The sequence below is a fragment of the Lolium rigidum genome, chromosome 7 (genome assembly GCF_022539505.1).
Source record: "Lolium rigidum isolate FL_2022 chromosome 7, APGP_CSIRO_Lrig_0.1, whole genome shotgun sequence".
Classification (NCBI taxonomy): Eukaryota; Viridiplantae; Streptophyta; class Magnoliopsida; order Poales; family Poaceae; genus Lolium; species Lolium rigidum.
Window position 1 is genome coordinate 84116093 of NC_061514.1, and position 13703 is coordinate 84129795.

General features: G+C 47.7%; 1 protein-coding gene across 1 annotated transcript; it reads right to left on the minus strand.

Moving 5' to 3' along the window:
* Positions 1–1729: 1729 nt before the first annotated feature.
* On the minus strand, positions 1730–4110 carry LOC124676565 ((+)-neomenthol dehydrogenase-like). Its single transcript, XM_047212607.1, has 5 exons — positions 3887–4110; positions 3549–3792; positions 2547–2621; positions 2249–2443; positions 1730–2147 (listed from the first exon to the last, which is right to left on the minus strand). Exons 1-5 carry the CDS (start codon positions 3919–3921, stop codon positions 1767–1769), a joined length of 930 nt encoding a protein of 309 aa, XP_047068563.1. The 5' UTR covers positions 3922–4110; the 3' UTR covers positions 1730–1766.
* Positions 4111–13703: the final 9593 nt, after the last annotated feature.

Genomic DNA, 13703 nt, shown 5'->3' on the forward strand with positions numbered 1-13703 from the left:
CACCCAACATGCTTTTATCTTATGGGAGAGACACCTCTAGTGAACTGTGGACCCCGGTCCATTCTTTTAATACTCGAAATACAAATCTGTTGCAATACTTGTTTTACTCGTTTTCTCCGCAAACAATCATCTTCCACACAATACGGTTAATCCTTTGTTACAAGCAAGCCGGTGAGATTGACAACCTCACTTGTTTCGTTGGGGCAAAGTACTTTGGTTGTGTTGTGCAGGTTCCACGTTGGCGCCGGAATCTCCGGTGTTGCGCCGCACTACATCCCGCCGCCATCAACCTTCAACGTGCTTCTTGGCTCCTCCTGGTTCGATAAACCTTGGTTTCTTTCTGAGGGAAAACTTGCTGCTGTGCGCATCATACCTTCCTCTTGGGGTTGCCCAACGAACGTGTGAAATACACTCCATCACATGGCAGGTAGCACATCTTTGTACTTTATTTTTGAAATGACGCACACAACCATTTTTATTATAGTATTTAGCAAATCTGATATGATGAACAGAAAGATCAATCCGAAGCCACCATCCTACAAAACTGATAAAGGGGCTAGCTATGATCGGGGCCATGTTCTATAACCTCACACCTACGCGCATCATCTAAAGTAGGAGACCTCACCAAGCCGCATAAAGGCAAGCTAGGAGCACAACCGATCCAGTGGTGCGCACTCTCAGAAGTCACCGTTGTCATCTCCTGCGAAGCCATATTCAGGACATGGATCAACGCATTGACCTTACCAGATCTATCATCGATGCTACCATGACGCTAGATAATACCACCACCATGTGCCCATCCATCATCGAGACCCCGCTACACCATGTGCTGATACTTGTTGTCGTTGATGCGTTAGATGCCACGTTGCTCTACCTCCTGACGCCTCCACGAGGCATCTGCTCCAAAAATGATACCTTCAGGAGAGATATCGAAACCGATAGTGTCACCATTGTCTGATCCGGGAGTCCCATATGTAGGGTTTCCCGGGGAACATCCCGGGCGAGGTTACAATGACTACAAAATTTATGCATTTATCAAGGTAACAACGCATAAACAACACCATAACCGGAGTCAGAGCTTTCTTTTCACAGGCCACTCCAACTCCTAGCTGGATGGATAGCCGCCTAGTCACGCAGATCAGTTTCGCGCTAGCCCCCAACTGCGTCGACGTACGACAAGATGTATTGCAGATGACGAACATGAGCGTGCGCCTAGACTAACAACTCGGTTCCTTTCTATAGTGCCTATAATTTTTTGGCATATGTTTCAGAATATAATGTTGTAGCTGGGCTTTTTTCAATTACCCCCTCCACCGGTCAACTCCCACACGACATGCATGAAAAAAAATCCATACAAAATAGGAAACAATTAATTGAAATTCCTAATGCATGACCTCAATGATTGCTTAGATTTAGGAAGCAATGTTTTTCTTTCCTTAATTAAACCTGGCTGCACATATATGGAGAGTCAACCGGAGAGATTTGTTGAATTTGTTACGGTAAGTTAGGAAGTTATCGATTCCCTAATTTTACTATGATCTCAAATCGTTCAGCCAAGGGGTCTTGTGTAAAAATTACTCTTGCGCCAATTTCCGTGCTAAAAAACTATAGGCACTATAAAATGGAACGGAGGAGTATATAATAAAGATACATAGTATACATTGAATCGGATAAACTTAAATGAACACATATATAACATAGTGATGTCATAAAGAGTACATCATAGTAGTACTTGATAAACAATTATTTGTATTTTTTGCATGTCTTCACACAAAAGACGCCTGCGGTCCCTCGTGGAAGTACGCGCCAGTCGGCCCATCTTCCGGCAACAGCACTACGCTGGTGATGTTGCGGGCGCCCTCCTCCGGTGTGAGGATCCCTGAGTTCCTCGTGATGTCTGTCCTCACGTAGCCCGGGTGTGCGCAGTTGATACGTAGCTCGGGGTGCCTCTTCGCCAGGATCCTTGAGTAGGCATTCATGGCAGCTTTGGCCACCTTGTACGCCGAGAACTCGGCCGGCCACCCTCGCGCATCCACCGCGCCGGCCTCGAAGTCTTTCAGGAACATGTCCAGCAGCTCGTCCAGCCTCTCCTCTGTCAGGTTGTTGATGTTGTTCAGCTCATTCTTCAGGTCCTCGCTCCTGAACAGCTGCGCGGCCGCAATGGAAAATCGTAATCCGGATTAATTTATGATGATCTCTTGTAGTTGGGGGCCGTGAAACCTATTTTAGTGTGATCTATGGTACTTACTCTTAGCAATCCGAAGTTAGAAGAGACATTGACGATCCTTCCATCGGACGAGGACTGGAGCAGGGGCAGGAGAGCTTCTGTAACCCGCTTTGTGCCGTAGTAGTTGGTCTGCACGCCCTGCTTTGCCTTCTCGTGCGTCTCTCGGCAGGTGCTCCACATCCATACCGTTCTCTGGTGAGCATCCATGCCATCGAACTGTCGCATGAACACACAACAAAGGAATGAAAAAATGTTCAGTCTTCTTTCCTCTTGCCACAAGCCAACCAATGAAAAAGTAGTACTACATGTTGAAATCTACCGTTTCGCCACCGGGCATGACACCATATACTGGATCAATCACATGCTCGATCCCGTCAGTCGCTGCATTATTCACCTACGAATCGGAGTGGTTATCAGTCACCTATCATGCCAAGATCTCAATACAAAAAAATATACTGTAGTACTCTATATATTATTTGCGAGGAAAACGTTGAGTAGCGCGGTTCTAAAGTAAGCAGGGCCGGCCCACAGGCCGGGCAAACGGTGCGCCTGCACTGGGCCCAGCAAGCCAGGGGCCCTAGCCCAGCTAATAGTTCTATTACTAGTAGTTTAATTTTGGTAAAGGCCCATGTGCAGCCCACGGTGCCCAGGCAGATCAGCACGTATGGAAACAATCACCGATCCATTGATTCTATCTTAAAGAAACAATCAATCGATTGCTCTGCTCGCGACTTCTCCTGTAACCTCTCGATGATTCGACCGCTCCCAATAGCCCGAGGAGACGACTCATCTCCTCGAGAACTCGACTCCTCCCCAAAATTCCTAAAACGGCGCCACCGCCTCTGTGCCTTTCAGAAGTTGCAGGCATTAATGGAGGCCGAAACGCAGCTCCATTCTTCCCAAAACTTCTCCCCTTCAATTCTCAACGGATGAAATAGCGGTTTGGGATTAGATTTTCCTGCCCTTACCGTGGCTCCTCAGACCTCAATCCACTTTTAAATAGCCCCCTCTTATATTCTTCAGGTCAAGCAGTCAAGATTTCCATAGGAAAAACGAAAAGTGATGGATTATGGTCTTGATTGGATCTCACAGACCGAGAGTGCTCATTGAGAAGGAAAAGAATACTAGTTCAGTTCGTGAGGGTGTGGTTTTTTTAGCTTGAAATATACTGTTTTGAGAGTTTGTTGTTGTGAATAGGGGCCCGTTTTTCTCATTTTGCACCAGGGCCCCGAAAAACGATGGGCCGGCCCCGAAAGTAAGGGATCCTCCGTGGTACTAGGAGATAGCGACAGATAGACTGTTCAAAAGAGGAAAAACATACCAGGATGTCAAGCTTCCCAAAACGGCTCTTCAGGAAATCAGACAGCCGAGTGACGCTGGAAGCATCCGTGATGTCCAGCTGATGAAATATGACATCTGAGTGCCCCAGCTGCTTGATCTGCTCCACCGCCGCCGTTCCCCTCGTCTCGTCCCTTGCTGTCAGAACGACCGTGATGCCGCTGGCCGCCAGTTGCTTGCACACCTCTAGCCCGATCCCTTTGCTCCCGCCGGTGACCACAGCGATCCTGGCAACGGCAATCGAAAAACATGGTGATACCGGCGGTGAAGTTCAGACTATTCAGCAAGAAAAACATGGTGATACCGGCGGCATGTATGTACCTTGTGTTGGAGGACATCGGAATGGTTCCTTCCATCGTCAAACTTGCACGCAGTTCCAGCTCACAGATCGAGCCTTCAAATCAGAGTCGAGTTTCAAGTAGATTACTGGGATCCAAAAAAATCAGCTCGCAGAGATCAGGTCAAACACCGATCGGTGGAAGGAGTCTGCGAGCGCTGCGGAGCTGGAGGGTGTGTGGTCGGGCGGTGGAGCTGCGGTCACCTTTTGTAGAGTGATGAGAAGAGATGAGACGCGGAGGCGATAGCGGATATATACAAGTAAAATAAAGATCCACGACAAAGCGGCGCCGCGTCGTCTTTATGCACGACAATCACGAGGGAGCATCGTCGACAAGTAAAATAACGGAAATAATTTACGCATCTTGCTGCGCTGGCTGTGCCAAAACATATCGCCAACTGATTCGTTTTTCATTACAATCAGATTACGGAATTGCTTTACACACGATAATTTTCGTACGATCTCTGTCCGATACTTCCCACACAGCGCTACTTGTTCAATCTTCTGCCGAGTGCCCCATCCCCCGTCGGCCGTCGCAAGACCCAGCCCAACTTTTCTTTAAACCAGACAAAAACTTCGATTGATTAAGAAAAAAAAACCTGTAACATGTACAAACACGTTCAAGCCCCACAAGCCAATCTATGGTTCGCGCTTGTCTGTTTCGGTCGAGGTCTGCGCAGCGATCCAACATATTTTTTTCTCAATAATATTTTTTATTAATAGAAAATTAATTTATATAGCGCCAAAAAATACTAGAAAATAAGACACTACCTAGGGTTCGCGCCATGGACACCTACTCCTCGTCGTCGGTGTCAACGAGGTCAACGAATATCGGAGGCGCCCAAGACCACGACCAGTATAGAGCCAGATGTAGTGTCGGCGGTGGCGGTGTTTGTGTGTGAGGAGGTGGTGGTGGCAGCGTAGCCACGGGAGGAGCAGGCGGTGTGCATGCTTGACTGCGACCAGGGTGACCAGAGGGGTCACTGGCCTGCCCTAAGCTAATGCGGAGTCCATTAGCTGGATGGCGAGGTCGTGCCACTAGGCGAGCTCGTCCAAATGGTTTTGCGCGATGGCTAGCTCGATCACCTCCTCCTTCGTGAGGTTTGGTGGATGGACCCCCGGGTTCATGCCGACGGCGGAGCAGGCGTCCCGCCGTTGTTGAAGAGGTCATTGTCGTGGTCCTCGGTCTTCGTCCTCCTCCTCATCATCGTCCAGACCGACACCTCACTCCCGGTTGCCGAAGCTCACGTCGCCAAGGTAGCCCGTTCGCCGCCCTCCGCGTGTCCATTATGACCGGCGAGAGGAAGAAGCGGCGGCGGCTGATCTCGTCGCGCCGCTCGCGGCCCTTCGTATGTCCATTTTGACACAAACGGACATGTTTTCTCCGCCTCCCCAATATTCAAGAACAACCTCGAGGCCGCCGCCTCGACATTCACTGCAACTGTCGGTGCTGCGCAGCCTCCACGCGTCGCCGGCGTTCGCACGCCACCGCGCGTTCCCGCGCTTTCTTCCCGCCTCTTCTCGCCTCTTCCCGCGCTTTCTTCCCGACGCCGGTGTCTATAAAAGGCCCTCCCAGCTCAATGGCAGCCACCACAGCCGCCGGCACCCCTTTCTCCACCACAAGCACAGCCCTCGTCGCTCCACCGACGTCTCCTCCACCACCAGTGTGCAATGATGAACCGCCCCGGCGATGGCCAGTTCCCTCCACCGTCGTCTCCTCCAGCACCACCTCCACGGCAGAAGAGGCGCGTCAGCGCCGGACGGAGGAGATGAGCCAGCGGTGGGCTGATGAGCGTCGGCGCCAGCGCGAGGAGCGGGAGACGCGGTACCGTGAACGGCGGGAGGCGATCGAGCGCCGGCGCCCTACGCATGGAGAGGCGGCGCGCGCAGCAGGAGCTGCAGCGGAGGGGAGGCGACGATGGTGCAGGGCCGTCGAACGCACCGTCGGGCGGTCAATAGGACATCATTCAAATTTTGTAATATATAATCAAATTTGAATGAAAACCTTTATTTTCGTGCACTAATATTTATTTGGGGATTTTGTTTGGGGGACGCGATTAGGGAGCGACGTCTCCCAAACGCGGCACAAACAAAACACTTTCCCAAACGCTCAATCCAGCGCCGTTTGTGGGACGGTTTGGGGTACGCGACTCGGAGATGCTCTAAATACAACCCAAAATCAGATTAAAACATTAATAGACTATTTTCTAAGCGTGCTCTGGGCTTGAGTTCTTCAACATTTCTTTTAGCGGATAGAAGGATGATAGCACAAGAGAAAATTTGGCTGGGCTTGGATTGGTAAGAGAAAAGGCAGACTCCAACCGTTGCCCACGTGAAGGACTGAAGGAAGCTGGCGCTACAAAGGATCGTACTGCTATCAAAGTGTCCATCTCTTTTATTTTTCTTTGACAAAAAAGTCTCAATCTAAGCACGTAACAATCACAAATACATTTCATCAAGGAAACGTCGAATTGTAACGTTCTAGATCTCAAATTACCATTTATCATAAAAAAATGTTGGGATTTCTATTTTCGTGCCCTCGGGTCCTTAGTTGTACTCAGTTTTCCCCAGCTCCTTAGTTTTTCCTCAGTTTTCCCCAAGCCCTTGTCTGAACCCGCAGAAGGAGCTCGGACGGAAGGAATCCGTTAAGTTGACCGTTCCGTGCTGACGAGTGGGGTCGTGTCGTTTGTGGGGTCGCGTCGTGTGGAACCGCGTCGTGTGGGGCTGGTAGGAAGGGACCGCGTGGGACAGGACGAGACCATGTTTGTGGGGCCGTAGCGTGTGGAGCCGTGTGGGTCCGGGACGGGAGCACGAGTGGTTTCTGTCTCTTTCGCCCAGATTAGCAGTTTTCAATGTACCTTTTTCCTCTCTCTCGCTCGATCTCTTTCATATTTGATAGCCCAAATTGGTAGCAAATCTAGAGCAGCTTGTCCTTCTGTTTTTTAACGCCATTCATTTCTTTATGCCTTCGTTTTTACCCAATCAGGTAGGAAATCTAGGGCACAAATCCGGAGAGAAAATATAGGATAAGCTGCATACGGCAACCAACATAGCATAGATATATTCAGGACAGATCCAAAAGTAGTACCGATAGATCCAACATAAGCTACATTTTACATGAATTTAAGCTGCTCTACAGATAGAGCGAGTCACATACGAGAGAGTGCGGTAGGCACGTTCAACGCCTCCGGGTAGCGCGTGTGACTCGCTTGGAGGTTGCGCGAGGTGAATCCCAAGTGCTTTGTGTTTGGCCATGTACGCATGCACGTTCACGGTCCTTCCAACTCTAGCGCCACATCCGCCAATGGATTCAGCATGGTTCACCGGGGAGTTGAAGTCGGTGGCGCGGAGCTTCCTGTTGCGAAGGGGCACTTGTAAATGTCTCGAGCAAAGGGGCCATCGTAATGGCCGGACTGCAGCCTCCTGAGGACGTGACGAGTCTTGGTGTGGAAGGACTCGTCGTCGCTGTCGACGTCGCTGCTCTGCACCTGTCACGTAGCACCAAAGATCGTGCAAAAAAAAACGGAGTCAATTGCAACGATGATGGAACAGAGAGTGAACAAAAAATCATGCATGATACTCAGTTACATTGGACACACTTATATCCAGGATTTGAGTCAGCAAACCAAAGATCATGCACAACAAATTTGTACACACCAATTGTTTACTGACCAAACCCTGAATCAATTTATGCCCAAATATTCATCATCATCGGCACAAATCTTAAACAAAAGCAAATCACAAACACTAATAACGCAAGATCTAACACAAAAGGATCGAACTAGGAACAGACGAACAGTAATAGCGCAAGATCTACCACAAAAGGATTGAACTAGGAACAGACGAACCGTAATAACGCTAGATCTAACACAAAATGATTGAAATGAGATAAGAACAAGGGAACAAAGGGTTACCTCCGGCTCGTTGTCGACGATGCTGGTGTCGTAGGGAGTTCTCCGGCGCGTCGTATTGCACTTGGTTCGTACGGGTCCCAAGCGACGGGGGCCGGACGGTGGCGGCGGCCGATGCGCCGGCTGCTACGTTGGAAGCGGCGACGGGGGCACGGACGGGGCGGCGGCCGATCCGCCGGCTGCTACGTTGGAAGCGGGGACGGGGGCACGGACGGGGCGGCGGCCGATCCGCCGGCTGCTACGTTGGAAGCAGCGACGGGGGCACGGACGGGGGCGGCGGCCGATGCGCCGGCTGCTACGTTGGAAGCGGCGACGGGGGCCTAGACGGGGCGGCGGCTGATGTGCCGACAATGGGCATCTCATTCTTCTCCATCGCCGGCGGTTTTCTTCGGGGTTTTTCTTCGGTTGTGGAGAAGATGATGGGACGGAGAGGCGGTTGCGGTGAGCCGGTGAGAACGTGCGTCGAGGGAGAGAAAGAGGGGCTCTATAAAGACGAAGGTGGCGTGTACCGCAACACGCGTCGGCTATGCACGGCTGCAGCGTGCACCGCGACACAAGTCTAACCCTGGGACGTTTGGTGTACTCAGTTATAACCTCGGGCCTTATACAGAAATTTTATATGTACTCAGTTTTCCCCTCGAGGACTTAGACCGGCAAGTGCAATATACTCAGTTTTACCCTCAAGTAGCTGGTCAACAGAGAGTCAACAAATGAGATTAACATAGCTAATTGAGTCATTTCATGCGCAAAAAAATCCAAAAAAATAAAAACATAGTGGCAACTACTCATGGAGTCTTCTGCGCAACCTGCCACCTAGAAAACCTTAACAAACATATATAAATCAAGTTTTACCACAAATTGCCACTTCTCGGAATCACTAGTGTAGCTATGAAGATGATTGGTTTTCCACCCAAACCCCTTTGCAAAACATCTTTCCCAAAACATAGTTTGTCTAAATGATGCCATAATTGTCACACTCATGTATATTTGAATTGCAAATAATTTGATGTAGCCCAATATGAATTATATTGTACAAAATACACATTTTTCATTTTGTAATTCTTTTATTTGAATCCCTTAGTCTATTTACTATTTATGTGCCCTTGGATTCTTAGTACTACTCAGTTTTGCCCTCAAAATGCTGTCACAAATGCTCCGAGAAGCCCAAACTTATCCGATTGGTTGAGCCGTTGTCACACGGATCGACTCCACGAACCGTTGATCCAGCGATCTAACGGGCAGTATACCCCTATCCGTCTCTTCGTGGCAACCTCTCTCTCTCTCTCTCTCTCTCTCTCTTCGTGGCCACCCCTCTCTCTCTCTGTCGGTGGAGAATGCCCACCCCTCTATTTATGTGCAATAACGAGTTTGCCACTTAATATAGTTTGGGATATAGTATTGGTATAAACATGAGGCATACATATTTGCGGATTTCGGTGATTGCATTATTTGTCACCCCTCTAACAATTATCAACTATCTTTAGCTGTCATTTTCTTTTAGGGAATATAGTTTGGGATATAGTATTGGTATTTTGAAACGGCCTAAAAGTGGTATAATTTTGTTATAAACATGAGGCATACATATTTGCGGATTTCGGTGATTGCTATCAACTATATTTAGCTGTCCTTTTCTTTTAGGGAATATAGTTTGGGATATAGTATTGGTATTTTGAAACGGCCTAAAAGTGGTATAATTTTGTTATAAACATGAGGCATACATATTTGCGGATTTCGGTGATTGCATTATTTGTCACCCCTCTAACAATTATCAACTATCTTTAGCTGTCCTTTTCTTTTAGGGAATATAGTTTGGGATATTGTATTGGTATTTTGAAGGGACCCTATTTTGAAAGGGATCCCATTTTGAAACGGCCTAAAAGTGGTATAATTTTGTTATAAACATGAGGCATACATATTTGCGGATTTCGGTGATTGCATTATTTGTCACCCCTCTAACAATTATCAACTATCTTTAGCTGTCCTTTTCTTTTAGGGAATATAGTTTGGGATATGGTATTGGTATTTTGAAACGGCCTAAAAGTGGTATAATTTTGGTATAAACACGAGGCATACATATTTGCGGATTTCGGTGATTGCATTATTTGTGACCCCTCTAACAATTATCAACTATCTTTAGCTTTCCTTTTCTTTTAGGGAATATAGTTGGTAATTTCGGTGAATGCACACACTAACTTTGAAAACAACTACAAGTACATGTAACTGAATAATGGATTTGTAAGGTATCCCTTGTAACAACTTCTAGCGCACGGTGAGCAATGATAAGAATCCGATCGTAATTATACAACAAAAAAAAACCAGCCATCGAGGTTAGCTTGCTTCTTCAACTCGATCAGCTGCCTTAGCTTGCTTGTTCATTTTCTTCGGTTCTCCCTTCACTTCCACCAGTTCTGCATTGGGAGCATTAGGCATAATCGGAACGGCTCCTCTCTCCGCCGCATTCTCTACAGCAAGTCCCCCCTCCCAAATTGCGCCCCCCAATAGCGCCAATTGATTCCTGCAACTGAAGCCTCTGAACGTACACATCGATCCACTCGAAATGCCTGCATTTCTTCAAGATCTGAAAACAACAACGTGAACCCTAAATCCCAAATTCGAGGGAATAACAAGAAAATCGAGAGAAAACAGAGAAATTGGAGCGAGATCTAACCTTATCCCCTTCTCTATATGGCAAGCTCTCGCATGCAACAAACTCACGTCCACGGTTGCCGTTCTCGTCCGTCTTACAGATCGACCGCTTCAGAGGCTCCTGGCGTGGGCGATCGGGGCATCTTGTCAAAGGCACGGGTCCATACTGCGGCCATGAAGAACGGGAGGTCGAAGAGAAACTAGACATCACCCGCCTACCGGAGAAGGGCTGCCGCTGGCGGAGAAGAAGAACAATGGGGCGCGGAGAAAGAAAGGGGAAGCAATGGCACGGGCACGGGCGCGGGGCTGGCTCGGGCTCCCATTTTGCAACGGTCACCTGGGTAAGTTGTTGGTCCGGCGCGCTAACGTGGACAAGTTGTGGGTCCCACGATGATCTGGATAAGTGGAGACGTGTCCACTGCGGGGCACCAACAGCGGCCCCACTTGCCAGCACCAACCAACGTCAACTAAACGGAAATCCTCCGTCCGAGCTCCTTCTGCGGGTTTCGAACAAGGGATTGGGGAAAACTGAGGAAAAACTAAGGAGCTGGGGAAAACTGAGTACAACTAAGGACCCGAGGGCACGGAAATAGAAATCCCAAAAATGTTTGATTTCATCATTCTGTCTCAAGCTAAACCGTGAGTAAAACTGCCCGGTAATAAAGGGTGTCTCAAAGGCTCAATCGACTGAGATTTAACTTATGTCTCAGTCAAATTACATCTGTGTGTTTTAATGCGGATCTAAACAAAGTGCAAACAACAACAAATATGAATCTTCAAACATAAACAAAATCCAATAATGGAGCACGTGACCGAGACATAAGATACGTCTCAGCTAGGTGAAACTTAGCAATTCGATAAATAAAGCAATAGTAGGTGGATGGACTCAGGTACTCCTGTTCTCGGGTTTCAAACCGGTCAAAGAAAATGGTATTTATAAGTCTTAGGATATTTTGAGATAAATCATGCACAAGCATATAGCTTTGATACTTATCATGTGTACCATATTTCAAGGAAAATGCGTCTGTATGTGGCCTCCGAAATCAAAGAGAGAAATGCTATTTTGGACGGTGAAATCCCGGAACTTGAATGGCTCGTTGTGTACTTTTTTTTAACGTAAGTTAAATACATTCGATTTTAAGTTTCAAACTTGGCAAGCACATACCTACCTACATTCTCTATATGCAAAATTATGCTTCCCATTTTTCTGATTTTATTTAGCATTTGTTTTGATTCTAAAGTTAATATGAGATCATGAGTACCCATGTTCCAAATAATCCGGCTCTGTGATAATGGCTAATCTACAAGTATCCGTCATGGCTTCGATTGATCCACCACACGTGTCATACGTTTCGTGTCCGTTAAGGCAAACCCTAATGAATAAAACCCCAGTATCCGACCAAGAGTGTCAGGAAATTCCAGTGAAAGTAAGATAGAAAGTCCCATAAACACTGCATGAGGTGCCCAGATCAGCGGCACTGAAACTGCTTATAATTCTATAGAAAGTGTCGGCAATTAGATTTGGAGATTGCAGCTAATTTTGGAGAAAGTTCTGAAGCATCTCTAGCAATCTTTCTTCTCTGAGGTAAGCCATCCATCTCCACCTTATTCCCGACTGTCAGATAGTAGTTGTCTAGATCTTTTTCTCAAAACTCTTAGCTTATAAAAACGTTGCTTCCCTCAAGTAACCTAGAAATAAAGAATGATAGCTAGGAACAACGTATACTCACAAAAACATACCAGTCCAAACTTTCAAAACTTAGTTGAAAATCTTCACTTCTACATAAAGCACCAACTCCGCATATGCTAGAAGCGTCAAATCCACACCAACAGGAAGCATCAATGAACAAAAAGTTCAATCCACACCAACGACAAGCGTGACACATGGAGGATCGTATCCTAGTGGAAGCCTCAAAGTGGGTGTCAACTCTACACCAATACAAAGCGTCACGACTCACGAATGGAGCGACAACTCCAAACCAACGAGAAGTGTCAACCCTGCACCAACATGGAAGCCAATGCAAGGAGTGTCAACTGTCACCAACGAGAAGCGTCGATGCATGGAGCACGAACCTCACATCTACCTCAAAGTTGTGTCTCGCTACCAGGGTCGACTCGCATCTCATCTTCTATTATTTCTAATCCATCTCTATTGATTAAGTAAACGGCAATACAAAAAATCCAAAAACTGGAATGAGCACAGATGAAAAATAAAAAATAAAAACATGATTTTGCATTTCGTACTAGATATCTTAACACGAAAGAAGCCTGCACACCCTCGTAGAAGAACGTACCGGTTGGCCCGTCTTTCAGCAGAAGCGCTACGCTGATGAAGTTACGTGTGCCCTCTTCTGCTATCAGGAGCCCTGAGTTCAGCAGGTACCCCAAAGCACCCCTGATAGAAAATATAGGGGGGGAGAGAGAGAGAGGCCTCCAGCAGCTCGCCTACAGATGCCCCGAGCAATATGCTTCCCCCTACCCAGACCCGCTCCCCCCCCCCTGATACGTCCCAAACGTATCTATAATTTTTTATGTTCCATGCTACTTTTATGATAATACTCACATGTTTTATACACATTACATGTCATTATTATGCATTTTCCGGCACTTACCTATTGACGAGATGCCGAAGAGCCAGTTGTTGTTTTCTGTTGTTTTTGGTTTCAGAAATCCTAGTAAAGAAATATTCTCGGAATTGGACGAAATCAACGCCTAGCTAGGGTCCTATTTCTGCACGAAGCTTCCAGAAGTCCGAGGGAGAGACGAAGTGGGGCCACGAGGCGCCGCCACAACAGGGCGGCGCGGCCAGCAAGGGGCCCGCGCGGCCCTGTTGTGTGGGGCCCCCGTGGCGCCTCCTGACCTGCCCTTCCGCCTACTTAAAGTCTTCGTCGCGAAACCCCCAGTACCGAGAGCCACGATACGGAAAACCTTCCAGAGACGCCGCCGCCGCCAATCCCATCTCGGGGGATTCAGGAGATCGCCTCCGGCACCCTGCCGGAGAGGGAATCATCTCCCGGAGGTCTCTTCATCGCCATGATCGCCTCCGGATCGATGTGTGAGTAGTTCACCCCTGGACTATGGGTCCATAGCAGTAGCTAGATGGTTGTCTTCTCCTCATTGTGCTATCATGTTAGATCTTGTGAGCTGCCTATCATGATCAAGATCATCTATTTGTAATCCTACATGTTGTGTTTGTTGGGATCCGATGAATATTGAATACTATGTCAAGTTGATTATCAATCTA